Source organism: Chelonoidis abingdonii, chromosome 16 (genome assembly GCF_003597395.2).
Source record: "Chelonoidis abingdonii isolate Lonesome George chromosome 16, CheloAbing_2.0, whole genome shotgun sequence".
In the NCBI taxonomy this organism is placed as follows: domain Eukaryota; kingdom Metazoa; phylum Chordata; order Testudines; family Testudinidae; genus Chelonoidis; species Chelonoidis abingdonii.
Window position 1 is genome coordinate 2,424,271 of NC_133784.1, and position 27,662 is coordinate 2,451,932.

The 27,662-nt window shown below is 45.4% G+C and overlaps 1 protein-coding gene across 2 annotated transcripts in view; it reads right to left on the reverse strand.

Annotated features, from left to right (window-relative positions):
• NEURL1 (neuralized E3 ubiquitin protein ligase 1) overlaps window positions 1–27,662 on the reverse strand; it is a 276,518-nt gene that overhangs the window by 21,998 nt on the left and 226,858 nt on the right. For both annotated transcript variants that reach the window (XM_032786088.1, XM_032786089.2), the window contains exon 4: window positions 1,697–2,377. In XM_032786088.1, the coding sequence (XP_032641979.1) occupies window positions 1,697–2,377 (681 nt within the window). The remainder of the gene's footprint in view (window positions 1–1,696; window positions 2,378–27,662) is intronic.

Consider the following 27,662-nt stretch of genomic DNA (forward strand, 5'->3'; position numbering starts at 1 on the left):
TAAATCTGTTACGGAGTATTTAAATATTCAGCGTATTGCCATTGTTTTTGTCTAAACTTCTAACCTCTGGGTCCAGCACTAAAAGATAGCCTCCCTTTAGCTAAGGCTGAGACTCGAGTGCTTTCCTAGGTTATGTCTACACTTTAAATGCTGCAGCTGTGACACCGTCGCACTTCACCATAGACAATCCCTACAGTGATGGGAGGGGTTAACCCACCTCCCTGACAGGCAGTAGAATTCTTCTGTCAGCGTAGCACTGTCTACACAGCAGGTTAGGCTAGCATAGCTCTATCTCTTGGGGTGTGGATTTTCACACCTCTGAGAGTGTAGCTATGCTGATGTACGTTTTCATTGTAGACTAGCCCCTAACTAAATATCTTGAATGTACTGTTAGCAAATGAACCCCTTGTTGCTTACATATTGGATATAAACTACCATGGGCGCCCAGAGGGGCAGGGAGGGGAGGCAAGTGGGGCAATTTGCCCCAGGCCCCAAAGAGGCCCCCACAAGAGTTTTTCGGCGGCCCTGGAGCGGGGTCCTTCACTCACTCTGGGTCTTCGTCAGCAGTTTGGTGGCCAGGGCCCCCTGCCATCAAAGACCCCAGACCCTCTGAATCCTCTGGGCAGCCCTGTAAACTACAAAGGAACTGCTCTCTGAGGGCCAAATCTTGCTCCCACAGACCTCACTGCAAGTTTTGTCACTGACATCAGGAGTACCAGGACTTGGTCCACATTCAAGGCTAAGATAAAGAAGACAACTTGCAACGGCAGAAATGCTTGTGCTGGCACACAGCAGATATCTGCACACACAAACGTAAGTGTGTACAAACAAAGGTGATTTTTTGCATCCAGACTTCCACTTCTATGCTTTCAAAATATTTCCTGCAGTGTTTGTTCTACACTTTCCACCTAGAAACATTCCAGTTAAAGGTATCAGAGGGCTACCATGTTAGTCTGGATCTGTAAAAAGTGACAGAGTCCTGTGGCACCTTATAGACTAACAGAAGTATTGGAGCATAAGCTTTCGTGGGTGAATACCCAATTGGTCAGACACATGTTAAAGTGACACTGTTGAGATAAAGATCATCTATTTTAAAAGATTTACTTACCTGCATCACTTACACTTGCCTAATTAAAACAGAATGACTTGTAAACATCTCATTGTTTGTTGGATTTCTGCTTTGCACTCAGATGCGAGGATGAAACAGTAGTTTATTTCACTGTGGCTTCTTTGCATTATCTAACATGAGGGATTCAGGAGGACTTTCTCTGGTGATTGTTTGGTCTTGTGGTTAATGCATAGGAACAGGCTCTGCCATAGATTTTCTGTGTGACCTAGGACAAATCATGACACCTCCTTTTCTCCATATGCAAAAGGATTACACTTCCTTATTTCACCAGGAGATTATGAGGATTCATTTGTTTGTATTTGCAAAGAGCTTGGAGATCTTTATGTGAAAGGTGCTATATAAATGTAAAGTACAGTATTCTAACTCAGTATTCTTAGGTGTAGGTTCACAATACTACAGAGCCCTTTGGGGGTTTTTTGGAGGGGAAGGGGGTTTGGTATAAAACTTTGTGTGTATGTGGCCTAAAGTAAGCTGATTGCCTTCTAATCTTTTATTTCAATTCCCCTCCCCCACAAATCAGACCTCCTCAATATTTTTCACGTGAAATTTTAAAATAGACAAACATACCCAATACTCGAATTTGCATAACTGCTCCATGTAAACCAAAGAACATCCAGAGGGGCTGGGAACAGTCCACGCAGACCTGCATGCCGGCGCTGGCACCATTATGACTCAAATGCAGTTCACCTTCTGAATTCACCATAAACCCCAAGATATCTCCACTCTGGAGGGGCACCAAGACTCTACAGACTGCCCAGAATTCCTTCCTGTCAACCAGTGACTCTGGGTTATAAGGAAGGTCACTGGGCCTCAGAGTACTAGGGTCACAAGAGGTCACTCCGTATGACAGTGTGCCGGAGCGGGAGGCATTGGATTTGTTAATTTTGACAAAAATTGTTTCATTGATTCTAAGGGGTCTGCTGGTGAAAACCAAAGTCCTCTCTTCCCGGGCATGTTCCAGCCGGGCTACAGTTTGGTCGTCCAGGATTTTGATATGGGCTCCCCTGAGCTGGTGGAAGCGGAGGTCACTTTCAAGCTGGGAAGGGAAGAGATGGGAATGCTGAGAATTGAGGGAGTTCTGAGGGATGGGACACATGGTGGCCAGCACATGGAAGTTCTCTTCCTGGAGGTTGAGGTCGCAGAGGCTCACGGAGAGCCGGGTGTCCTCTGTCTCCCTGCGCAGGGAGGGCCGGCGAATTGCAGTGAAAGATCTTGGACGCAGGCAGTCGGGAGGAATAATTTCACTGTCTGTGAAACCAAATGAGAGAGAGAAGGATCACTCAAGAAATTATACAAATATCCAGGATTTTAGGACTCACTGTTGGTTTGATTGATCAGTTGAAGGGAGAAGCAGAGAGCTTTCTGCCTCCAATAAATTTTCCTTAAAAAAAACAAAAAACAGAAGAGCATAAAATAAAATATTTTTGCAGTTGTATGCTAGTCCTGTGCTTTCCCCATAGCACCGGCCACCATAGTCACTATATAACTCAACGCAGATAGACTCAATCAACAGAAAAAACTGACAGAGGGGAAATCCTTGGGGAGGGGAAGCAGAGATACATCATGAATTTATTGATCGATAGCTATAAAGGGTGAGCTTTTATGCCTTGTCCATGTCTATAATCACTTCTCACAAGGGCCATGAAATGAGTAACTAAGTAGATATTTGGCTTTTCAACAAAATGCTAGTCTTGTAAATTTCAGTCCTATTTGTTATTTGTTACCCCTTAAAATTTAATTAATATTTATAGCGATAATTAATTGCCAGCCTACCTGTGTTTGCAGGAAGACAGCACAGACGCAAATAGTATCACAGCTTAGGAATTTTCTATAAATACAGCACAATCGCTCATTATCTCCAGAACAAATAATTAAAAATAAAACCAGCAGATAAATAACAAAGACAGAAGATGCATACACCATTCAAATGCAACAGAGAAAAAATAATTACACATTATCCTTTCTGTTACGTCTCACTTGATGCTTCAAAAGCTGATCATCAATTTAATTCCTCTGCTAAACAATGTAACCAGCTGGTTTTAATACTTAAATTACTTCTGTTTGGCATAATCTGAGCCATGTTGCTACCTGTCAAAGGTAAAGAGCAATAAATGGAGGGAAAATGTTGGATCAACATAGTTTACAAACCTAAACCCTGATCTTGCCACCTAGGCTTAACTTTAGGAATTATGAGTAACTCCTTTCAGGAACTATTCAGTGTGTGTAAAGTTAAGCATGTGTCTAAATCTGTGCAGGAGTGAGGCCTTATTATACCAGTTGTGGGCCACACCTGGGAACCCTTCTCCACTTCAATTGCAGCTTTGCCTGATTGTGGCTATAAACCAAGGTCCAAATTATGTGGGCTCAGGATGGTCCACTCTGCGAGAAAAGCCGCTGAAGGATTTTTTATTGACTCAGCCAGAATTCCTCCTTGGGCTCTGCAGGAGCACACACAGGGAGCAGCTCCACCACCATTTGAAAGGGTGCAGCATGAACCTCTCCATTCCCCATGCATAGCCATGGCCCTCTCATCACAACCCCTTCTAGAAGGCTATCATCACCAGTGGCATTAGCTTGGAATAGCGCAGGCTCTCCTCAGTCCAACAGGGACAACTCACTGTGCCGGGTAGCAGGTGGGAGGCGAAGGAAGACTCCGTGTACCCATCCTCCAACACTGCATACCCACACATTGCGTCTGGCCCCAAGCAAGGGCCTCAAGATTTAGCCCAAAATAGCCCAGCACTGATATGCAAGGATGAAACAGAGCAACTGCAAAGCAGAATGCAACAACCTCAGACTCTAATTTAGGACAGGAAGCAAACCTGGTACTACATGAAGTCAGACATAGAATGTAGGTGAGGAGACAGCAATGAACATTTGATTAGTCAGCATCTCAGAGTTAACATTCTCTTAAGAACATAAGAACGGCCATACTGGGTCAGACCAAAGGTCCATCTAGCTCAGTATCCTGTCTTCTGACCGTGACCAATGCCAGGTGCCCCAGATGGAATGAACAGAACAGGCAATCATCAAGTGATCCATCCTGTCACCCATTCCCAGTTTCTGGCAAACAGAGGCTAGGGAAACAATCCCTGCCCATCCTGGCTAATAGTCATTGATGGGCCTATCCTCCATGAATTTATCTAGTTCTTTTTTGAACCCTGTTATAGTGTTGGCCTTCACAACATCCTCTAGCAAAGAGTTCCACAGATTGACTGTGCTTACAAAATTTCTCCTTCAGATTATTTATTTTATGACAGCACGTGGCCATGGCCTTGAGTTCTCTGGAAGATGGCACCCCTGTTAGGATGGCACCCCCCTAGCACCTCTCCAGAATACTGGTTCAGTACTCACTCACCAAGGAGAAACGTCATCTCTATTGAATCACTGAGAGCACATCTTGCAAAATAGGGGTTCTCACCAGTGGTCTCTTATACCATTTCAACTCCACTTATTTTGGGAGAGCTAACAAGATCACCCTCACAGTTTGCTGGGGTGCACTGTAACCTCTTTGGTTTGCTTAAGCTGAATTGCTCCAGTCTCCTCTTTAATAATCTGCAATTTCCAGAGAATGTTGGAATATTCAAAATTAAAAACAGACTATTGTTTGTATCACATAATTGATCCTCCTCGTCCTAGGAACAACTCCAAGCCCCATCAGTTAATGCAGGAAAAGGAGCAGAACAGGAACTGGTGTTACCCTGGATTATTTAGATAGCAATTGCACTAATGCTTTCTATTATATTGGCTAGTGTTTATGTCATCACTGCCCCTGCTGGATAGAATCAGACTTCTGTCCCTCTTCCAAGCTGGAAACCCACAAAGGAGAAAAAATGAATACTGGCAGCTGACGCAGATTCTTCTGTGTAGGTGAACTGGTGGAGACCTTTGTGCATAGAAACAGAAGGTCCTTTAAATTTCATTCCCCTTAACCACACATGTGCAGCATAGCTGACAACTCTGATGTGTGGGTAGCTTGCAGTCAAGGTTTCAAAAAGCTTATTTTCCACAAGGATGCTTCACATTTCCCTTCAGCTGCTGGACAAAAAAATTGAATAGAGGTTTAGGGAGAAAGAATGTCTTGTGGCTGAGACACTGGACAGAGCGAGCAGACTTACATTCTATTCTGAACTGTTACTAACTTGTTTTTCGGCAAGCAATTCAACCTCGCAGTGGGTGGTTTTCCCCATATAATTCATATAATGGCAATAATATTTCTCAACCCCACAGGGTGACCTGTGAGGCTTAATTGTAAAGATTTTTGGATGAAAGGTTTATAGGAGAACAGAGTATTATTAATGCATAGAAGGGATTTGTGAACATCTAGGAGGGTGGATCTTTTAGGGTTCCCAGCCTGATCCCACTGATCTGATTTTTGATTAATCGAAAATGATGCAGCAGAATTTTAAAATCCCTCATAAAGAAATTAAAATATTGAGATTCATCCTGCATGAACGTACGTAGTGTGTTGACATGAAGCATGGAACAACACTTATGCAGAAGAATATGTGAGCAGTGAAGTTATGAACGAATAATTCCATCTGATCATTATAGTGAAATCTCAAACAAAAGAGAGGACATTGGGTGGTTGGTCGTCAGCAGAATCCCACACTGGCATTGTTTTCATGCTTTGCTTAGGGAGGAATAGCTCAGTGGTTTGAGATTTGGCCTGCAAAACCCAGGGTTATGAGTTTAATCCTCAAGGAGGGCCACTTAGGGATCTGGGGCAAAAATCAGTACTTGGTCTTGCTAGCAAAGACAGGGGGCTGCATGCAATTACCCCCCCTCAGGGTCCCTTCCAGCTCTATGAGATAGGTATATCTCCATATATTAGGGGGGCAGGGATAGCTCAGTGGTTTGCGCATTAGCCTCCTAAACCCAGGGTTGTGAGCTCAATCCTTGAGGGTGCCTGTGACGAGGGGAGCCGGGGCTCAACCCTCTCTGTGGAGGAGGGGAGACACACCGGCCTCGTCCTGTCCTCGCTGGGTCCTGTCCCTCGGGTCCGCGGTCCACTGTCCGGGAGTTCGGTCCCTGTGGAGCGGACTGGGACACAGCAAAGTCAGTAGGGCCCCGCCTTGACTACAGGCGGGTACCAGACGAACGATCCGCTACACTCTAGCCCTTCGGGCGGGACAGAGCAGTAACAAAGTCAATGGGGGCCCAGCCCTTGGTTCGGGCGGGGCACCAAACCCAGTATAATACGCTCTGGCCCTTTAGGGCAGGGCAGAGCAACAAACAGTCAGGGGGCTCTGGCCCTTTGGGACAGGGCAGAGCAGTAACAAAGTCAGTGGGGCCCAGTCCTTGGTTCGGGCGGGGCACCAAACACAGTACAATAGGCTCCGGCCCTTTGGGGCAAGGCAGAGCAGCAAACACACGGTAGCTGTGGGGGCGAAGGGGGATACTGCCACCCGGCTACGGGTGGCAGGGGGAACGCAGGCCCACCCACTCCTCTGCGTTCCAGCCCGAGGCCCTAGTAGCGGCTGTCGCCGCTAGTGGCAGTCAGTGGGGATCCGGCCCGAAACGCACTGACAGAGTGATCAGGGGGGATCCTAACCGAAACACACTGACAGCGCGATCAGTGGGGATCCTGACCGACACACACGGTCATCGGCTTGGGGCCTTCTGTGGCTTGACTGTAGTCAGCCGCCCCCGGGCTACTTTCCATACCCCCTTCACCTCCTACCTGGTCCGCAGGGTCGTCCACCCTCATGGGCTCCTCCCAGTCCGGGCTAGGTAGATCCGGGTGCACCTCCGGGTAGCTGGGCCAGGTCTGGTCCGAAGGCTCCTCCAGGCCGTAGTTGGGGCTGGGCAGCTTTGGTAGTTCCAGCAGCTCAGGGTCGTGGTTGCTGCGGGTCGGCTCCGGCAAGGCCTGATCCCTGTCCCGGAGCTCGGCAGCCTCCCAGCGACGAGGGTCGGCCGGCACGTCTGCTCTGGCCGGCAGCTGAGCTCCAACTGAAGGCCGGCGCCCGGCTTTTATACTTCCGGGTCGCTGCCTGACCCTTTGAGGGGCGGGGCTTCTGCCCGGAAGTTCCGCCCTGGGGGAAGATGGACGGGGCTCAACCCTCCCTGTGGAGGAGGGGAGCCACACCGCCTCGCTACAGGGCCATTATAGGGATCTGGGGCAAAAACCTGTCTGGAGATGGGCCCTGTTTTGAGGAGGGGATTGGACTAGATGACCTCCTGAGATCCCTTTCAACCCAGATGTTCTAGTCCAGCCCCATTTCTCACTTTGGTAGTATAGAACAAGCTGCTAATAAGACACTGGTCCACAATCCAGCCTTGTTTCTCTGCTACAGCCAATCTCCAGCATGAATGTTAAGAACATTTAAGACAGACCATGTATTAGCTTCAAATGTATTGTGTGTGTGTCTGTGTACATGCAGTGTGTGTGAGAATAAAATTGCACAATTAGCCCACATGGTGAAATTCTGGAATGTGAAGTAGAGACACTGCTAGTTTTCACCTCAGTATATTGCCCCAATCAATATGAAATTTCTCATTTCTGACAATGTCTTACTCTCACCCCACATATCAGAGTGGTAGCCATGTTAGTCTGTATCCACAACAACAAGAAGTCCAGTGGCACTTTGAAGATTAATAGATTTACTTGGGCATAGGCTTTCATGGGTAAAAAACTCACTTCTTCAGATCCTCAAAAGACCCCAAAGAGTTTGGCCAACTGTGCAACTTTATTTAGGGATCCTTGGGTTTTACTATGTTATTGATGTCAGTGTAAGTTTTGCCTGAGCAAGGATCGAGGTGACAAAATGAGCAAGGAATTCAGGGTTTGACCCCTACACTGAATTATGATGATGGATTTCTCAGTTACATCTCTAACTGTTATCACTGTTGTTGCTATAGTAAGAAGTGACTGCAATGTTCTACATGGAAAGGATTTTCTACAATGTGCTCTTTTTTTCTGGGAGAGAATCTGGGGCACTGTAGGTGTTTTGGTTTTTTTTTCAAAATTTGTGGGCCATACAAATCCCTTTTTCTCTTTTTTAGAGGATAAGGGTAAATTATCTGACTGATAAGGGAGCAGAGGATATGGGAGAGAAAAAGTTTTTAGATTGTTTTCACTTCTCTGCTGCAAATTTTTCCATTAGGGGTTTCAGAGACTACAGCCTCACATAAAACTCCAACAGTTTAGCATGTGATAGCCTCCCTAGGCAAGGGGCTTCAAAGGATTCCTGCATCCAATGCAGATGGTTTGGAAGAAAAATCCCCCAGGTTCTGGGTAGCCCCTAGCTTAACTTAATAAAGCTTTAAACCAAGGAGTTGGTTGGGGGAAGTAGAGAGGTTATCAGAATCCTCATTCAAGGCTCTGCACCGCCTACATCTCTGCCTTGGTTTCCGTCTGTATCTCCTCCTCCTCCTCCATGCTCTGCCAGCTCCTGATTTTTCATGCTGTCTGCTGTGGCCTGAAAGAGGCTCCCTGGTCAACCATGATCCCCCAATGACACTCCTCCACCAAGTCCCCCCTAAGAATGGTTTTCTTTGAGCCAGCTTTCCACCACTACTCATCCTTTCATCTACCACCAAACATCCCTCCTCAAAGAGATTGGGGGAATGTGGTATCTCAGCTACCTCTGCATGCTGACTGCTGGCAAATGTTGACTTCTTAAGGACACCTCCTGTATATGCATATACAGATGGAGGCACATACAACCATGCAGAGAATTATAATCTACAGCACTAACTAATAACCCGACAGCTACAAGACCCAAAAGGCACATATTATTGTCATCATTTATAACATAGTGACTTTGTTATATCCATTCACTCTCTCCACTGTTCATACGTTGTCTATTGTCTACCAAAGAGCTTGATCCTCCAAAGTGAGGGGCACCTGCAGCTCCCACTGACTTCCTGCAGCACCCAGGAACCAATCCACAACTCACGACATCAAGTGCTTCACCTGCAAGTGTTTAGGCACAGGGATCTTCTCCTTTTGACTTATCTGCAAAGCACTGTGTGCACGTATGGTGCTAGAAATAATACATGATCCCAGTAAATGACCTGCCAATGTGTATTACATGATGTGTATATACTGCAAGAATGATCTAAAGAGGGTCTAATATGAACAAAGGAAATTCAAGTATTAGGACTGGAAGAAAATAGTCATTGGGAATCAGACTCATGACCTTTGATAAAAGAATACATTGCATCATAAAATGAAACGGCTTAATAGGAAACAGGAGTGTAGAGACTGCAAGGTAACAAGGAGAAATTTCATTGTATCTGGACACCACTCCTGGTTTTCTGTTGATTAAGTAAAAGGATCAACTCTGAACTTACTTGAATCAGTGTGATTCACAGAACAGAAGTAAAAAAAAAAGGGGGGGTGTCAAAATTCCCTCTTGCACGTCTCTTTGTTCTTTCTGTTCTTCTTGCTCTCCCTTCTCCCAGCAACTTCATTTCTTCTCCTCTTCTCCCTCCCCCTCACCCGCATTCATTTGGTAATTCTGTCCTACTAATATTTTCACTGAACATTATACCTCCTTGTGGAGTTCTTGCAGCTAAAACCCTGAGAACTGCAGAACCCCCAAAAAGCTCACTGACGTCAATGGGAATTGCAAGTCCTGAGTCTGACACCTATTGATTGAAATGTCATATACCTTTTTAAAATCAGCCTCCACAAAAGTGGTTTTACAATTCTACTTGTGCCTTTATGGGGGGACTCCACTCATAGTCAAGAAAACGGACCAGAGCTCCTTCTCAAACTCTCAGGCAGGAGCCGTTGGGGAAGATGGGCATGATTCCAACACTTACGATGGGGCACTCCTTCCTCCAAGGTCTTTAACAGGAGTTGTGCAGCTAAGAGGCCGTTTGGCACCGCTTTGAAAATTTAGGGGGAAGTGTCTGAAATACAAAGCAGGTGTGCCAGGCTGTAAAACAACATGGCTGTTAGAGATGATACTAAGTGGTTTGGCAAAAAGCAACCCATCTTTTGGATGAGAAGTAAAACTGTGTAACAGGCCACTTTGCAATCAAGATCCAACATCCTCATAAGAGTAGGACAGCAAGCCCAGCTTTCTCACTAAAAGTCCCAACTCAGATCTCTGCCTTTGCTAAACTCTCCTTGCAGTTGTTCAGTGATATTCTTTGCTTCCCATCCTAAATTAGTTGTGTAGTTGCATAGTGCACAGTATTATACAGTTGCCCCTTTTCAGCCCAGCAGTGGCTGCATTTCAGTGGTAGGTGGAATGATTGCTGTGCATAGTATATAACTCAATTTGTAAAGTACTTTGACGGGACTGAGGATGGAAGATGCTGTATATACGCACATTCATTATATCTAGAGCTGGGCAAAATTTTTCAGATGAAACTTTTGTTTTGCCAAAAGATGCAGAGTTGGGTTGACCAAAACATTTTGCAGATTCGTGTTCAATTTGCCAAATTGTTTCAGCCAAAAAAAAAAAAAATTGAAAAAGTCTAAAATTTCTATTTTAATGTTTTCTAAATTAAGTGTTTTGATTTTATTTTAAATTATTTTTGTTTTTGTTTTGAGTTTTACTTTCTTTTTAAAGGTAAATACCATTGTTTGACCCAAAACAAAATATTTTGTCGGCTTTTTCATTTGCCCATTGTATCCCCAAAGTTAGAATCTACGTTCAGATTTTTCCAGAGTTACAGCATGTTTGGTTCAGGTCCATATCTGGTTTTGTGATATGTTTCTTAGAACTTTTTATTCTACCTGGGAAAACCAAGAAAATGGAAAAACAAACTCACCCTTATTGAAAATAAACCCGAGTGGAAAATTCAAGAGGCAAAGAAGAGAGAAATGAAAAGAAGGGAAGACGGAGACATTGCTTGTAGTAGTTAAGAGACAAAGCCAAGCTCACGAAGAATGGTAGGAGTGCTTTTACTTTTTGGCAATGTACCAAAATAGACACATTTTCTAAAAAAAATAAACTTATTTGCTGTCAGAAAACTTGTATTCTCCATGTGAGGTCTGAGGAGCAGACAACTGCCTTTCTGTGCTATCACCGTGACCCTGTGGAAACCTAGAGTCACAAAATGCACATGATCAGATTGTGATGCTTTGCCTAGTTTTGTTTTATTTTTTCTGTTACCTTTAAATCTTGACGTTATAAGTCCTGGGGGCACTCCACTCTGTTTACTTCTCATAAACACTCAGGCGCCGGAATGCATCTTCTCAATTCATACAAAGAAGCCACTTTGGGAGCCTTATTGTAGATGTGGGAGGCAATTGGATAAAATCCCACACAGGAATGACTCATACTTAAAACTTTCTCTGCTATATACAGAGAAACTCAACTCATCTCAATACATTTCCCCCTAAGAACAGGCTGAAAAGTCAAACTACCTAACTAACTTCTGACCCACTATCCCTTCCTACTGCACCAGACAAAAGAGACAAAAAACCCAAAGTCTGTAATTAAATAAAGATCTAGTTAGAGTCATATTGTTTATAACTTTATTTTAAAAGTCTTAATATGCCATTTTAAATAAAGCATGCCTGTTCTATCTTCCCTGCGGGAATACACAACAGATTACAGTCAATGGACAAATTCCTTCCTGATGTAGCTCCATCAGCTTGAAATGTAAGATAATTTTCCTTGTCTTCAAGAGCAGGTCAGTTTAGCTCCTGCCTCAATAGTAGCAGAGCTCAGGGGCTCAGTGGTGGGACTATGCACTCACATCATAAGATACAGTCCCTTCTCCAAAGAGCCTACCACCTAAATAGCAAGGACTAATAGAGGTGAGAAAAAGGAAGCATGACCATTACAGACTCAGACATGCCAACTCTCACAAACTGATTGCAAGAGTCACGATTTCTAAGCCTCACTCAGAAATCGTGTCAGCCAGTCTGGGAACAGCAGGGGCTCCTGCTGTCAGCAACCCTGGGGCAGCCGGGCCAGGCTCCAACTGTCCATCCTGGGGTGGCTGGACTTCCACTAGGGTGACCAGATGTCCTGATTTTATAGGGACTGTCCCGATTTTGGGGTCTTTTTCTTATATAGGCTCCTATTACCCCCCATCCCCTGTCCTGATTTTTCACACTTGCTGTCTGGTCACCTTAACTCCCGCAATCAGCCTCAAGCGCCGGCCAGGCTCTCTCTGTCAGTCTGGGAAGTGGGAGAGAGGACCCTACTGCAGCCCCTCCCAGGCCTGGGAAGGATGAAGAACCCTAAAGAGCAGAGGTGAGGCTGTAGGGGGTGCTAAGCATCCATTCATTTTCTCCATGGGTGCTTAGAATGAAAAACTGCAAACTAACATCACGAACACAGCACATGCCTCACTGCACCCTGCTTCTGCTGCTCCCCATCCCACATCTACGTGTTGCCTCTTTAGAACACAAGCTTTTCCCGGTGGGAGCCCTTCCTCATTTAGTTCTGAGCATGTTCTCATTTTGGTCTGCACGCCAGCTCACATACTTGTGGCAATATATAAATGAATAGCAGGAATAATTAACAATGACATCAGCCTGATGAGTCACCCAGCAGGTTAAGACAGTCACCAAACAGACTATTCTGTGGGTTCTGATTTGCATTTGATCTTTGGAGAGATGTGGTTTCTGGGCACCCATTGTCACCTTTCTCCGCATCATGTTCTGCCCTTTAGGGGGCTCCAAAGGCCAACAGCCTGAGCAATTCTTCATTCATGCACTTCGTACTCATAAATCGTGGTGACACCAAGTTGACATCATTGTGTACTTAGTGGAGGGTAAACACATTTGCAAAGTGCTTTTATAGGGTTCATGCACAAGTTACTAGTTATATTTGGATTTTATATCCTATTCATTTCAATCTGGAAGTCAAACGAACTCCTGGGAGGCTGTTTCATGCTATGAGGAACTGTTACAGACACACCATTGGCTGGCCCTGAATTAGCAGATAGGACATAGGATCTGGAAGTTTCAGACATACAGTAGAACCTCAGAGTTACAAACACCTCTGAAATGTTTGTAACTCTGCACAAAACATTATGGTGGTTCTTTCCAAAGTTTCCAACTGAACACTGACTTAATACAGCTTTGAAACTTTACTATGCAGATTAAAAATGCTGTTTTTAACCACCTTAATTTAAATGAAACAAGCACAGAAACAGTTTCCTTGCCATATCACAGGTTTTTAAAACTTTCTCTTTATTTTTTTAGTAGTTTATGTTTAACACAGTACTGTACTGTATTTGCCTTTTTTTTTTTTTTTTGGTCTCTGCTGCTGCCTGATTGCGTACTTCCGGTTCCAAATGAGGTCTGTGGTCAGGGGTGAAAATAAGATAAATTACTTACTGGTACAGAGCCCCAGATGGGGCAGTGCTTTGGGTCAGTCTCCCCGAGCCAGCCCTTCCACTTTGCCTGGCCCGTGCCGCCTGGAGCTCTGGTGGCGATTTAAAGGGGCCGGGGCTCCAGCTGCTGCTGCGGTAGCTGTGGCAATGGCTGGAAGCCCCAGGCCCTTTTAAATCACCAGGCCCTGGGGCAGTGGCAAAAGTGGGGAGGCAAAAGGGGCAGCGACAGCAGCGCTTTAACATCGGCTGCGTACGGGCTGGTACTGTTGGCCACTTCTTACTGGTATGCCGTACCGACCCACTTTCACCTCTGTCTGTGGTTGACCGGTCAGTTTGTAAATCCGGCATTCGTAACTCTCAGGTTCTACAGTATTTCAAAGAAGGCTGTGAGTTCTGTAAGTAGCGTCCCAGGCAGGTGTCTGCTCTGCTGCCAGTTGCACGTATTTCATGACAAATAGTCGTATTCGTCAAGCAAACAACAGATGTGTGAATCAAAGGACTGAATCAGTTCCCCTTCAGACCAACAAGATCCAAATTAGCATTTTAGAGAGACTCATTGTGTCTCTCCAATACTGTCTCAAGTATCAAAGAGAACTTCTACTGTAACTGAGCAGTCAGAAGCCAAAGTTCAAGCCAACGGTTGGAGAAAGAGCACAAAGTAAGAGGAGACACAGTTTCACTGCAGGCGATGTGGCTGGATTGTCAGAAAGAATCATTTAGATTGTGACAAATCTACACAAGATATTAAAACTAGGTTGCAAAAGAACCAATGCCAAAGTATTCTGGGGCCGAATTCTGTGAGGGGTTGAGCATCCTCAGCTCCCACTGAAGTCAGTCTGAGCAGGGGTGCCGGAACAGGGGGAGACCAGGGGCCCCCGGCCCCATCACTTTTAAAAGTGGGAGGGCTATGGGTGAGCGATGTGGGGGAGGCGGGAGAGAAACAAGTGGGGGGCGGGATCTTGGAGGGAAGATGCAGTGCAGGAGCAGGGCCTCAGGGGAATGGGTGGCACGGGGGTGGGGTTTCAGGGAAAGGGGCGATGCAAGGGAGCCTTAGGGAGCAGGGGCAGTGCAAGGGACGGGCCCATGGTTGGAGCACCGGTGGCCCCTCAACACTTTTAGGGAGCTTCCACCCCCCCTGAGTCAGACTGAACAGTGCTCAGCACAGTGAGGGTTTGGGGTCTTTCTGTTTTACATTTAAACAAGGTATGTGTAAATTGGTATGGATAAAATTAATTTCTTTGGCCTAATTTCAAACCATCCAACACATCACAGAATTGAAAGTTAGACTCAGACTCAAAAATTATTGGGCTGGCATGTTCCAGTTTGAACAGATGGCGGCAAAGGGAAATAAGGGGCAGAGAGCTATTAGCTATTCTCAGCGGGCAGCTGGTCAGAAAGCATCGTGTTTAATTTATCGTTCAACTGTGGTGGATTTTTCTGTCACTCTAGCACCAAATTTTCCCTTCTTCCACAGGAGCTGCGGACTTACCCGTACACAATTTTGCTTAGACACAAAGTGTTTGTTTTCTTTCTAGGTGAGTGTGAATAGGCACTCCTTTGGGTTTTATTCAGAACACATACACTTCTATGCATATTAATATGTTTCACTTCCTTTGAATGCTCTGCAGAATGCAGATTTCCCATCAGGAGGTTGTGAATGCTCTATCAATATTACAGATAAAAATGCTACACAGCAAAGCAGAAAAATCAGAAAACAGGAACCAGATCCTAAAAGAGGGGACAAAACCAGACTCATCTACTGCCAGAATCTGAGATGAAGCATCCAGAAAGAAGAAATGCAGAACACTGAAGATAATAGAATTACAGACATTGTTAGTCAGACCCAGCTCAATTAGAAATTCCTATCTAGCTTGGTAATTGGATTGATCAACTGCATAATTTTTTTTAAGAGTCTAAATAGTGAAAAGAAACACATTCATGCTTAAATAAGAAAGGAATCCAAAGTACAGAGGGTGAGTGTCTACTGATTAATAGTAGTTTCTGGGACAAATATTGTGTAATGAAGTGCCCTGAGCCATCTTGTTCATCACACACACACACACAGATGGACACAGGGACACACACAACTTGGAAAAATTGGAAAGAGTCCAGCAGAGCGCAACAAAAATGAATTGGGGGCTGGAGCACATGATTTATGAGGAGAGGCTGAGGGAACTGGGATTGTTTAGTCTGCAGAAGAGAAGAATGAGGGGGGATTTGATAGCTGCTTTCAACTACCTGAAAGGGGGTTCCAAAGAGGATGGATCTAGACTGTTCTCAGTGGTACCAGATGACAGAACAAGAAGTAATGGTCTCACGTTGCAGTGGGGGAGGTTTAGGTTGGATATTAAGAAACACTATTTCACTAGCAGAATGATGAAGCACTGCAATGGGTTATCTAGGGAGGTGGTGGAATCTCCTTCCTTAGAGGTTTTTAAGGCCCGGCTTGGCGAAGCCCTGGTTGGTATGATTTAGTTGGGGATTGGTCCTGCTTTGAGCAGGGGGTTGGACTAGATGACCTCCTGAGGTCCCTTCCAACCCTGATGTTCTATGATTCTATGAAAAAGCATTCTGTAGATCATCTGTAAGCATTTCAACTTGATCTGCCAGTACAAAATGGCACAAAACACAGTCACTGTTTCTCTCAGTAAACAGGAATACTTTGGGGAACATGCCAGTAAGTTTGAACAAGACACTCAAAGCTTCCATGCTAATTTTCTAATTTGGAATTTATCTTGCAACCAAAGCCAATGCTCAGAGCAACTCGTGAGTTTTCATGCTTTCTCAGTAGCACAAACACAATTTGGCCCCCAGGCAGGAAGGCATCCCCATTTAAAAATGGTACGTAAGCATCTACTTTAGTCCCACTGAAGTCAACGGGACTTAAATATGTGCTTAAAGTTAAGTGTATGCTTAACTACTGTCCTGAACAAGGATGAACGTTAGCACGTTCTTAACTGCTTTTCTGAACTGTGGCCCTTAGTAGCCCATTTGACTCTTTCCAAATGCTCAGAGATCAGAGGGAATATGGCCTGATGCCTAATATTCAGAGGTGGAGGTCAAATGACTTGGGACCTATTCCTGAAGCTGGAACTGATTGCTTGAGGAGATCAACTCAATTTCTGTGTTTCTCACTTTCCTCATCTGGATAATACCACCCACTCCATGGGTGAGCTTGTGGTGAGGGTTAATTAATCAAATGTTTAGCAAATGCTTTAAAATCTCTGCATGAAAGACATTATATTGTTCATAGGCACCGACTCCAGGGGGGCTCCAGGGCTGGTGGGGAGACCCGCGGATCAGCTCCTCCCACTCCCTGCCAGTGCCTCCCGCCCGCCACAATCAGCTGTTCAGCGGTGTTCAGGAGATGTGGCGGAAAGGGAAGAGCAGGGGCAGGGAGCAGAACAGGGTGGAGCGGGAAGAGGCAGGGTGCAGGTTTAAGGGAAGGGGGTGGATTGGGGTGAAGCCTAGGGAAAAGCAGGGATTGAGCACCCTCTGGGAACCGGGGAAGTTGACACCTCTGATATTGTTTACATAATTCCAGAAGTGTCTCAGTACTTTACAGACAAGTAAAAAGAAAAGGAGCAAAATGTTGGTTTGTTACATCCATGTAAATCCAAAAGAACTCGATTGAAGTTAATGCAGTCGCTGTAGATTTGCACTTGTGTAAATCAGGAGTTCTCAACCTTTTTCTTTCTGAGGTTCCTTCAACATGCTATAAAAACTCCAGGGCCCAGCAGGGGGTGGGGCTCCAGGCCAGGGGGTGAGACCCTTGGGCATAGGTGTTGTGATAAATGAAGGGAGGGGTAGTTCCCTTTTATGGATCCAGGCAACCAGTTAGCTATAAAATCCCTCTTAGTAGCTGTTCTCTACTTGCTTTACCTGTAAAGGGTTAAAAGTCACTGCTATGCATAGGTAAAATGAAGTGAGTGGGCACCTGGCCAAAAGAACCAATGAGAAGGCTAGAACTTTTAAAAATTGAAACAAGACTCCTCTTTTGTCTGTCTGTGGTTGTTCTCGGAGAGAGGCAGACAGGGCTGGAAATATGCTGTAAGAACCTTGGAGCCAGGTATGAAAAAATATAGGTATCATACCTAGAAACTACTCATTTGAAACCCTAGATATGTAAGTAGCTCAGGAAAACAGAATCAGGTTTATCTCCTTTTATTTCTTTATGGCTTGTGGACTCCTATGTGCTAACCCGAAATGCTTTTGTTTTGCTTGTAACCTTTAAGCTGGACTTTAAGAAAGCTCTTTTGGTGCTTAATCCTTGTATTTGCTCTTTTAAAATCTAGCAGTAGCCTGAGTTTCCAGATGTATTTCTTCCTTTTTTTTTTTTAAATAAAATTTACCTTTCTTAAGAACAAGATTGGAGTTCTGTGTCCTAAGAGGCTTGTGCACATGTTGTTTAATTAGCTGCTGGCAACAGCTGATTTCCTTTGTTTTCTTTCTCAGCTCTTCCCGGGGTGGGGTAGGGGGGAAGAGGTGAAAGGACTTGAGGATACCCCACAGGAAGGAATTCCCAAGTGCGCCTTCCTGGGCTCTCAAAGGGGTTTTGCACTTGGGTGGTGGCAGCATCTACCCATCCAAGGTCAGAGAGAAGCTGTAACCTTGGGAGTTTAATACAAGCCTGGAGTGGCCAATATTAATATTTAGAATCTTTGCGGGCCCCCACCTTCTGCACTCAAAGTGCCAGAGTGGGGAATCAACCTTGACAGGTGTAATTTGACTTCTATTACGGGGGAGAGAGGACAAGGGCCAGCAGGGCTCAGGCCAGCTCCGCACAGTGGGGTCGAGGGAGGGAGCAACACCTCAGCAGGGCACCCACATGTCTGGGGCTGTGTGCTGGTGGCTGCTCTACAAGGGCTCTGCTGGCCCCGGTGCCGGGTCCCTGCCCTGGCAGCTCTGACCGACTATGTGAGCAGTCAAAGGGGGCTGGGAGCTGAGGAGCAGCTGCAACCCCGGGCATCAGCAGCAGATGGGAGAATGCCACGGCTGCCCATTCCATGGCACCACCAGCCAGAGGAGCGGCGGCCCTGCACTGCCTGGCTCCAGCTTCCTGCCTAGGACCTGGCCAGACAATGGAGCCTGAGAGAGGAGTGGGAGAGAGGAGGAGGTGGAGATGGAGCTTCCCCCAGGACTGCCCCAATTTGGGTAAGGCACTGCAGTTGGGGGGGACAACACCCTCGTGCCCCCTCAGCTCTGCCCATGGGCTCAAGGCTTCTTTCTCTGTCGGGGCTTCAGGCTCATGCCGCTCCCGGTTTCAGCCTGGGGGGAACTTGGGGCTTCAGCTCTGAGATGCTCCTGGCTTCAGCCCTGTGGGGGAGCACCGGGGCTTGGGGCTTCAGCCCAGAGGGGTGGTGTGCCAGGGCTCAGGGCGCTGGGTTTCGGTGGCGGAGCCCCACAGCCCTCCTGAAAGGGCTCCTGCAACCCCAGTTGAGAACCATAGGTGTAAATGATATCAGAATCGGGCCCACGGATACTGCCCTTATGACCTTACACTGTAAGATTTTGTCTGTAGTAAGGAAAAAAGGTACGTTCCTACCTCACGTAAGTTAAACTAGCGAAGACAAAGGAGTTATAACATTAACACGAGTTAACACGTCAATGTAAACCCTAGGTCTTTACCTTGGCCAACTAACGTGTGAGAAAAATACACATCTACAGTCTCACAGGTTCTAGTTTGTTTTGCACTCATTTAAAAGAATGGTTCAACTATTTTATGTATTACATAGAGCAATATTACATAGAAGCATTATTACATAGAAGCATTCACACAATGATGTGATAAACCCAGTAATAAATCTAGTTCTCTTTTGCTGGCCCTTCATAACTTGTTTTTAAATAGCACAAGTATGGCTTTAGGTCACAGTTCAGGAAAGAAGCTGACTATGAGCTTCAGTCTATTCCTTTCAGGATAGCACTAAAGCACACATAAATGTATGTGTAAGTGCTTACACCCCACTGAAGTCAATGGGACATAAGCATAGGTTTACACGCTGTCTTGAATCAGGATGTGTTCCTGAATCAGGGCCACAAAGAGGAAGGAAAATGGGCTGTTGTGAAGACGTAAAACTGGATTCCACAGCTAAAAGGAGCTTTGATGTCAACATGTGCTTTTCAGTTCTCTCCTCCATATCTTCACGGTGAACCAAACAGCTGCAAAGGAGATCTCCTAAAATAGTAGCTCAAAATTGTATGTCGTGTAGTTGTAGCCATGTCAGTCTCAGGATATTAGAGACGCAAGTTGGGTGAGGTAATATCTTTTATTGGACCAACTTTGGTTGGTGAGAGAGACTTGTTTCTCTAGCTCTAAACTGGTAATTTTAGCTGTCATGGCTGGATGAAATTGGAAGGGAACCAAAGAAGAAGTCTATGATCATTTCGATCGCACACCTTGTCATAAAAAATTCATCTATTCAATGAATTCCTTATACATTCTGTGATAAATGTCTGCAAAGTTCTGTTGGGTCTAGCTAAGAACTTCTTTTCTCCATGATATTTTGAACTAAGGAGACTAAGGAAAGCTCCAGCAGTAAGATGTATTGGCTTGATTAGCTTAGAAGCAAACAAATTCTGGTCCCAGTTACACCAGGGTAAGCCTGGAGTAATTCCACTGACTTGTACGGAGCTATTCCAGATTTACACTAGTACAGGAGCTGGCTGGCCTAAAGAGAGGAAGACAGAAAGCCAGCAGGGTAGGCATTTCTAAGGTTGTATACCATATATGTATGTATATCATACACACACACACACACACACACACATACACATAAGGCAGGGGCCTATGAAGGACACTAGGTCACATTCTACTTTCAGTTATTTTGGTATAACCTTGCCGAAGTCCATGGGTAGGGCCCTAGCAAATTCACAGTCCAGTTTGGTCAGTTTCACAGTAATAGGATTTTTAAAATAATAATTTTCATGATTTCAGCTATTTAAATCTGAAATTTCAAGGTATTGTAATTGTAGGGGTCCTAAACCAAAAAGGAGTCGGGGGGGTGTCCACCAGGTTATTATGGGGGGGTTGCGGTAATGCTACCCTTACTTCTGTGCTGATGCTGGCGGCGGGGTTGCCTTCAGAGCTGGGCAGCTGGAGAGCAGTGGCTGCTGCTGGCCGGGAGCCCAGCTCTAAAGGCAGAGCTGCTGCCAGCATTAGCACAGAAATAAGGATGGCCCGCTGTGGTATTGCCACCCTTACTTCTGCGCTGCTGCCTGCAGAGCTGGGCCCTCAATCAGCAGCTACCACTCTCGGGCTGCCCAGCTCTGAAGGCAGAAGTAAGGATGGCAATACAGCAACCCCCCTAAAATAACCTTGTGACTCCCCCCCCGCAACTCCCTTTTGGGTCTGGACACCCAATATGAGAAACGCTGGTCTTCCCCATGAAATCTGTATAGCACAGAGTAAAAGCTACGGTTGCCAACTTTGACTGAAGCTATTCCAGGAGATTCCCCCCTCCCCCGCCCCACATGACGTAATGTCATTTTCTGAAAATATCCTATTAAAATCCCCCAGATTGCTTCCCCCCCCACTCCCCCAAGAGTCACCGGGAGACTCCAGGCCAGTCCTGGAGGATTGACAACCCTAGTAAAAGCACACAAAAGACCAGATTTCACAGGAGGGAGACCAGATTTCATGGTCCATTATGTGTTTTTTATGGCTATGTGTGTGTTAGCTGACGCTAACTGCAAATGTTCCTGTAACAGACACAAGATTCTCCGTTGCACTCAGCTACCCCCGGACAATATGTCCATAAGGGAAGACAGGACAAACAGGGCTGGATAAAAACAGAACTTACCCAAACTGCACTAAGCCTTTTCTGAGCTAACCCTCAGAAGTGTCTCTGACAATAAGCTCCACTGCCACAGAGATACCTGTCCTGCCCGCGCTTTCTGCTGCTGCTGTTCAGAAGCAGATCCATAGAGATGTCAGGTGCACATAGGTAGAAAAGCCACTAGCCAGTTATGAAGCCCTCAGGAGGGGGAGGGATAGCTCAGTGGTTTGAGCATTGGCCCCCTAAACCCAAGGTTGTGAATTCAATCCTTGACAGGGTCACTTAGGGTTCTGGGGCAAAATCAGTACTTGGCCCTGCTAGTGAAGGCAGGGGGCTGGACTCAACGACCTTTCAAGATCCCTTCCAGCTCTATGAGATAGGTATATCTCCATATATTATACTTTGATGTCCCTTCGATCCAGGGCTCAGAAGGTGCTACCAAGTCTGCCCACTACCTAAGCCCATATCTGGAACCCCTCTTTCCCACACCCCACACTAAATCTTTCAGTCCTACAGTTCCAGACTCTGTCAGATGTTCTAAGTTAGATCTGTAGGGAAGAGTCCACAGAGAAGTTCAGAGAGAAATCTGCTCTCCCAGGTTCTAGCCAGCTCTGCTTTTCTTCCCTTCTCTTCCTCTTTCAGCTGCATCTGATTATTTAAATACAGTCTTCACCAGTCTTCACAGGAGCTGGGTCAATGTACATTGGTTTTGTTTTTTTTAATAGCTTTGCTGTAGTGGTCTAAAGATTTGTCAATTTCAGCCATGCCGCTATGGTTAATGAAGCATGAGAATCAAGTCTGGCCAGTAGAGTACTGTACAGGGAAGCAGCTGCTGCCTTTGATGGAGCATGCAGCGTTGCCAGGCACTACTGTATATTATGTCAATGTTTGTCATACTGGGCTGAGGCACTCTGAAGAATCCACCTGCCAAGCCACCTCAGACTACTGCAGCACAATTACCATGCCACCATGCGCTATCTTAAAATGGTCAGTTACACAATTCTTCCTGTCGTGGAAGGAGCTAGACAAGACATCTGACACGGACACTGAGGGTACGTCCACCGCTGTTGGAACAATTTGTATAGCAGGGGTGCGGAAAGCACCTGAACCAGACTGTAAACTCTGTATATGATGGAAACCACTTCAAGCCAGGGGTGCTACCACACCTCGATAACCCCTAGTTCCAGCACCTCTTGGTATGTTTACACTGCAGATGAGAACATGCTCGAGCAGACAGACATGCACTGTCACTGCTCTAGCTAGCGCACTAAAAACAGCATCAAGGGTGCTCTGGCATAGACCCAGGGCATCAGGCAGTTTGTACTCAGGTGCCTAGCCCGTCTGCTGCATGTGCTGCAACGTTCACACTGCTATTTTCAGTGCACTAGCTGGAGCGGAGCTAGCACATGTCTGACTATCCAGGCTGGGAGGCACTCTCCCACAGGCAGGGTAGATACAGCCTGACTAATGTGCTGTTACAGAGATAGACTGGATGATGTAATGTTTTTTATTGGACCAGCTTCTGTGGGTAAAAGCTTCCACGCTTACTCAGAGCAGTTATTAATTCTGTGGGCATCTGAGAGGGGGATCTGCAAGTGAGATGCAGTCATACTAAAAGGCATTCAACACAGTTATTTCTCGTTGCTCATTGCTACCTTCTCTCTGTGATTGATTTGTTTTTCCCTAGGCCTTTCTGAGCTTTTAAAAAGCTAAGTGAAGCACTTAAGGCAGAAGTGACAAAACATACACACCTTAGCGGACACTTTACTCCCCCAATTTACATTGTAGGGAGGTCCTTCCACGGCTACTCTACCCATGAAGATTTCTGTGCTGTGTTCAGTGGCTAAAGGCTAATGATAGGCTGAACCAAAAATCCAGATCAGAATATTCCCAGACTGTGGGATATTTAAAATCTGGATCTGAAGCAGTTTGAGCCCATCTCTCCTGAAGACAGACACTGACATCCAGTACTAGCTTGGATCCCAGCCTTGCTGCTTGAAGGCTGACTCCAGTACCCCCATGGAACTCCAGTTACTGCACAGAGGTTCAACTGCCCAGAATCCATTACAGGATCAGGGTTTTTGTCGTTGCTTGATATTGTTACCACATTTGTCCATATGTTTTTATCATCCGAGTCCCTTCGCTCTCGCTTCCATTTTCAGCAGGACTCGTTTTTTTTCCCCTTTCTTCATTGCTCTCTCCTCACAGGTTCTTGTTAAATTTCAGTGCTCTGAATCCCCATCAATTCTTCCTTCTCATCAGCATCCTTCCCTCAGGTAATACCATGCTCTGCCTTTAATACATTTTCACTATGACTTAACCTTTCCGTTTATTTCCTCCCTTTCCTTCTTTTTGACTCAAGCTCTGAATTTCCTCCTCGCCTTCCGAGTCCAATAATAACTCTGCAACCTATTTTCTCGGTTACTCTCCAACTAGAAACAAGTATAAATGTTCATGTTTTTCTTTAGCCGGATGTTGCCCCAGCTCCTCTATACAATATCCTATTGGATTCCTACAATGCTTGTTTATCCCTTTCCTCCTTCTATTTCTGTTGCTTTGGTCACTACTCTGAAATGATTGGGGAGGAGAGAGCAGATCACTCCCCTGCTTTTTGGGGCTTGTAAAGGGAGCAGAGATGGGGATTCAACTCAGAATGTTGTGAACCATCTTGTTCTTGGAGAACAGGCTGGTGGGATGCCAGCAGAATTGAACACTGCCAATAACAAAACACCAGGTGCAGCAATTCACCAGCCTAACTCTTGTAAGAGCTGGAAGAAGGAGAGTTGGGCTTGAACAGAACAGCTGCAAAAACATCACAACTGGTCCTGTATAAAAACGACAAATCCTCTTCCACAAAGTGACAATCAGGTCGCACTTTGACACTGAACTTCCCCTTGTTTCACAGCACATAACGTCACTGTCTGACGGCCTCCTGCTGCAATTGTAGCCTCCATATAACCAACCCAGCCTTTTGAACATTCATTCACATTTCCATTCATTCTCATCACGCACAGGACTGGGCCAGGAGGTAAAGTGGATGATAAACAGGTGGCTTCAATGAAGATGAAAGCTGAGTTGGAGGTAAAAGCAGATGCCACGCACAAAATCTGTCATTACTCTCCTGTACTAACTTCTAACCAAGAAACAAACAGAAGGATGCAACTGAATGCATTTCCATTTTGCAGCCCCTGGGAACACTCACAACAGCAGCTCCCCATTCATTTCACATCGGTGAAAAAAAAAACCAGGAATCCAGATGACTTATTATCAGGAGAGGAAAAGCTTGTAGATGACCACAAAGAAGAACACCCACATCACACACATTCTGTTCCAATTCCAGCTGGAGCTGCATTACCAGCTCTTCGTGTGCTCTGTCTTTCTTATCAACAAATAGCATAGACAGCTGTTGCCATAGCTACGTACTTATGTCCTTACAGTACACAGGTTACAGTAAACAAAGGACAGGGTAAGGAGGGTGACAGTAAACAAAGGACAGTTACAGTAAACAAAGGTTACAGTAAACCTTTGAGGTTACAGTAAACAAAGGACAGGGTAAGGAGGGTGACAGCAGTGAGCAATCATGAGATGTTACACGTGGATCTTGTTTTTACTTTTCCTGTGTAACAAATCTGCAGCCATATTACCGTTGTCACTATACCGAACATCCTAGCTACTTGGTATGTCATGGCACTGATGGAGATGAAACCCACGTCCTCCTGCATCAAAAGCACAGTCCTCTGCCACTTGATCTAAATAATAATCTCCACTAACTATTAGGACTATAAGGCCTATGAACAGTAGTTGACAGGCTCTGATTTTATCCACTAGGTGGCAGTGGTTTGCATATATACCGGCCTGTTCTTTGTACTATGGAATAAAGGCAGCCGGGGGGGACAGGGGAGGGCTGTTAACTATTATTTCATCATACAGTCTGATCTACTACCTCTGGTAGGTGCTTAAAACATTCAGTTCTGGGTTTTGAGTGAGTGAGAGATTAGGTGTATTCACAAGGCCAGCTGCCAGAGTGAACCAGGAGCAAACCTGTCAGAACATCAGCAATATTTACTGTAAAGAGAGCACCAAGGGATTAAGGCTACAGTGAAATTTACAGTCAACCTGTCTTCCCTGTCCTATGTCCAAATCATTAAAACCAGCTTGCTCAGTATCGAAGGTGCCAGTTTGACAGCATGGGAAACTGAAGTTCTATATAGCCACGAGAGGTAGACAGTGGGCAAAGACAGAGCAGACTTGACCACTGCCACCATGCCTCATGCTGAGCTGGAGGCATCCCACCTCTGAGAGTAAGAGGAATGGGTTATCTCCATAGTCTGTTCAGTCTGTAGCTTCTCTGTTGCAGCTGCAATCAAGCATGCCAGTTAGGCTTTCACATCACAAAAACTCACCTGGCTGCTCAGAAATGAGCAGAAATCACCAACTCTGAAACCTAAAGATCAATAACGTAAACATCAGCAATGTTGACTGCTGCATTTCACTGATCATTCCAGCTGAAGCATCCTGCTTATATGCTACATGCATTCTTACCTTCCAACACCTTCCCAGGTGCTTAAGACCCACTTGTCTCCTCCCCAGTTGCTGAAGTCTCCAGCTTCCCCAATACAATGATGCATTTTCTGTAGAAAAGTCTGCAGCTCTTTGAAAGTTCAAATGTAAGGACAAGGTAAAATCTGACTTTAACATCAGCTCAAATAACAGAACGGCTGCTGTACTGGCTGTGCTTGTTTTCATATCTACTTAATTAAAAAACACCTTTTATTTTATACACACACACATACTTTTCATCTGGAGCTCCTAGAGAATCTCCAGTCCATTGCACCAGAGTGATGCAAAATCCAGAAGCCCTAATGCAGACTTGAGTTCTAGGTGGCTGCAGAGTACATGGCATCTAACCATATGAAATATCACAGACATCTAAAGTGGAACTTGAGTCAAATAAAATAAAACAGCTCGTGCTCCTAACTCCATGCTGCCATAGAATCATAGAACCACAGGGTTAGAAGGGACCACAAAGGTCATCTAGTCTAACCCCCTTGCCAAGATGCAGGATTTGTTGAGTCTAAATCATCCATGACAGATGGCTCCAGCCTTCTTTTGAAAACCTCCAGGGAAGGAGCTTCCACAACCTCCCTAGACAGTCTGTTCCATTGTCCTACTATTCTTACAGTTAGGAAGTGTCTGTTCACATGCTAACACTGAGAGAGGTCACCAAAGACTGTTGAGTAAGATACTTGAGCCTTGAAATCTGCACTTAGCAAGACATGGTGATCATCAAACACCATCCCCTTTCTTCTGAAAGTTCTTCACTCCCCAAGCACCTAGTGTCAGGAGGTGAGGAGTGGGCACTAGGAGCAAGAAGTCTGACTTGACCCTACTCAGAGACCCATGGTCTTACAATACTCTCCACAGTGCATTTGAAATTAGCCATCAAAAGTAACTTCAGAATCTATTTCTTCCCATTTCCAAGCCCTCAGGGAAACCCTCTCCTCCCCAGAAATCTGACATTTCTTAATCTGAACTCATTTTCTAGGTCAGTGATCTCATTTCTCAGCACTTTCTGGTCTTTTCACATTGGCATTTCAAATGCTAGCTTTAACTGCCTCTCCCAGTCAGTCCTGCCAATCCCTTCTATATCACAAACAATTGTAGCCAGAATCAGACACATGCATGGACAGTATGTGGTGTCATAACCATATGAAACTTCACAGACATCTAAAGTGGAACCTGAGTCAAAGAGGATAAAACAGCTTGTTCCCCCAACTCCAATGAGAGGCTTAGAAGGGACTGCAAGAGTCATCGGTCCTATATTGCCTCACTGAAACCAAGTTCTTCTAGTATTGTACCCGTCAATATGGTGCCAAAGCATTTGCTAATGGGCATATCTCCTGGTCACAGAAATCTAGGGGAAGAAAATGATTATTTAGCAGACAGACACAAAAGAGTGAGTGGTGACCACTGGCTGGACTGAGTCCCTAGCAGTGGTCCTGCAGGCTTGTGACTGGAGACTTAGGCTCCTTCTCCTGACCTCAACAACAAGCTTGATGTGTGCCTGCTGCTGCTTATTTCCTATTCATCTGGACCAGATCTGACTTGCAATGGAACTTGCAGAGCTAGATTTGAAACAGAGCAAGCTCTAGTTTAACCTGAAGAATATTTCTGCCTCCTTGCAGTTTAGTATCAGCATCAGATTTCTGAAGTGCACATGGAGTACATTCTGTGGCTTTCCACTGAAAATGGAGAGCCTGGCACAGGAATGGGAAATGACTAAAAATGCACTACTGCACATGGCTGAGAAGCCCACAGTTTCTGCTGATATTTGCAGGCTCTCCTGTCCCCTCCTCCCCCAATGCTGAAAATAGATCAAAAGCCGAATGAAGCATGTATAATATTCTGTTTCTCCTCCCGCTGCCAGAAGGCACTGCAACCTTTTCCAAAATCATATAAAGCATCTTGCATTTACTTAAATGGCACTAATTTCAATACGGTCA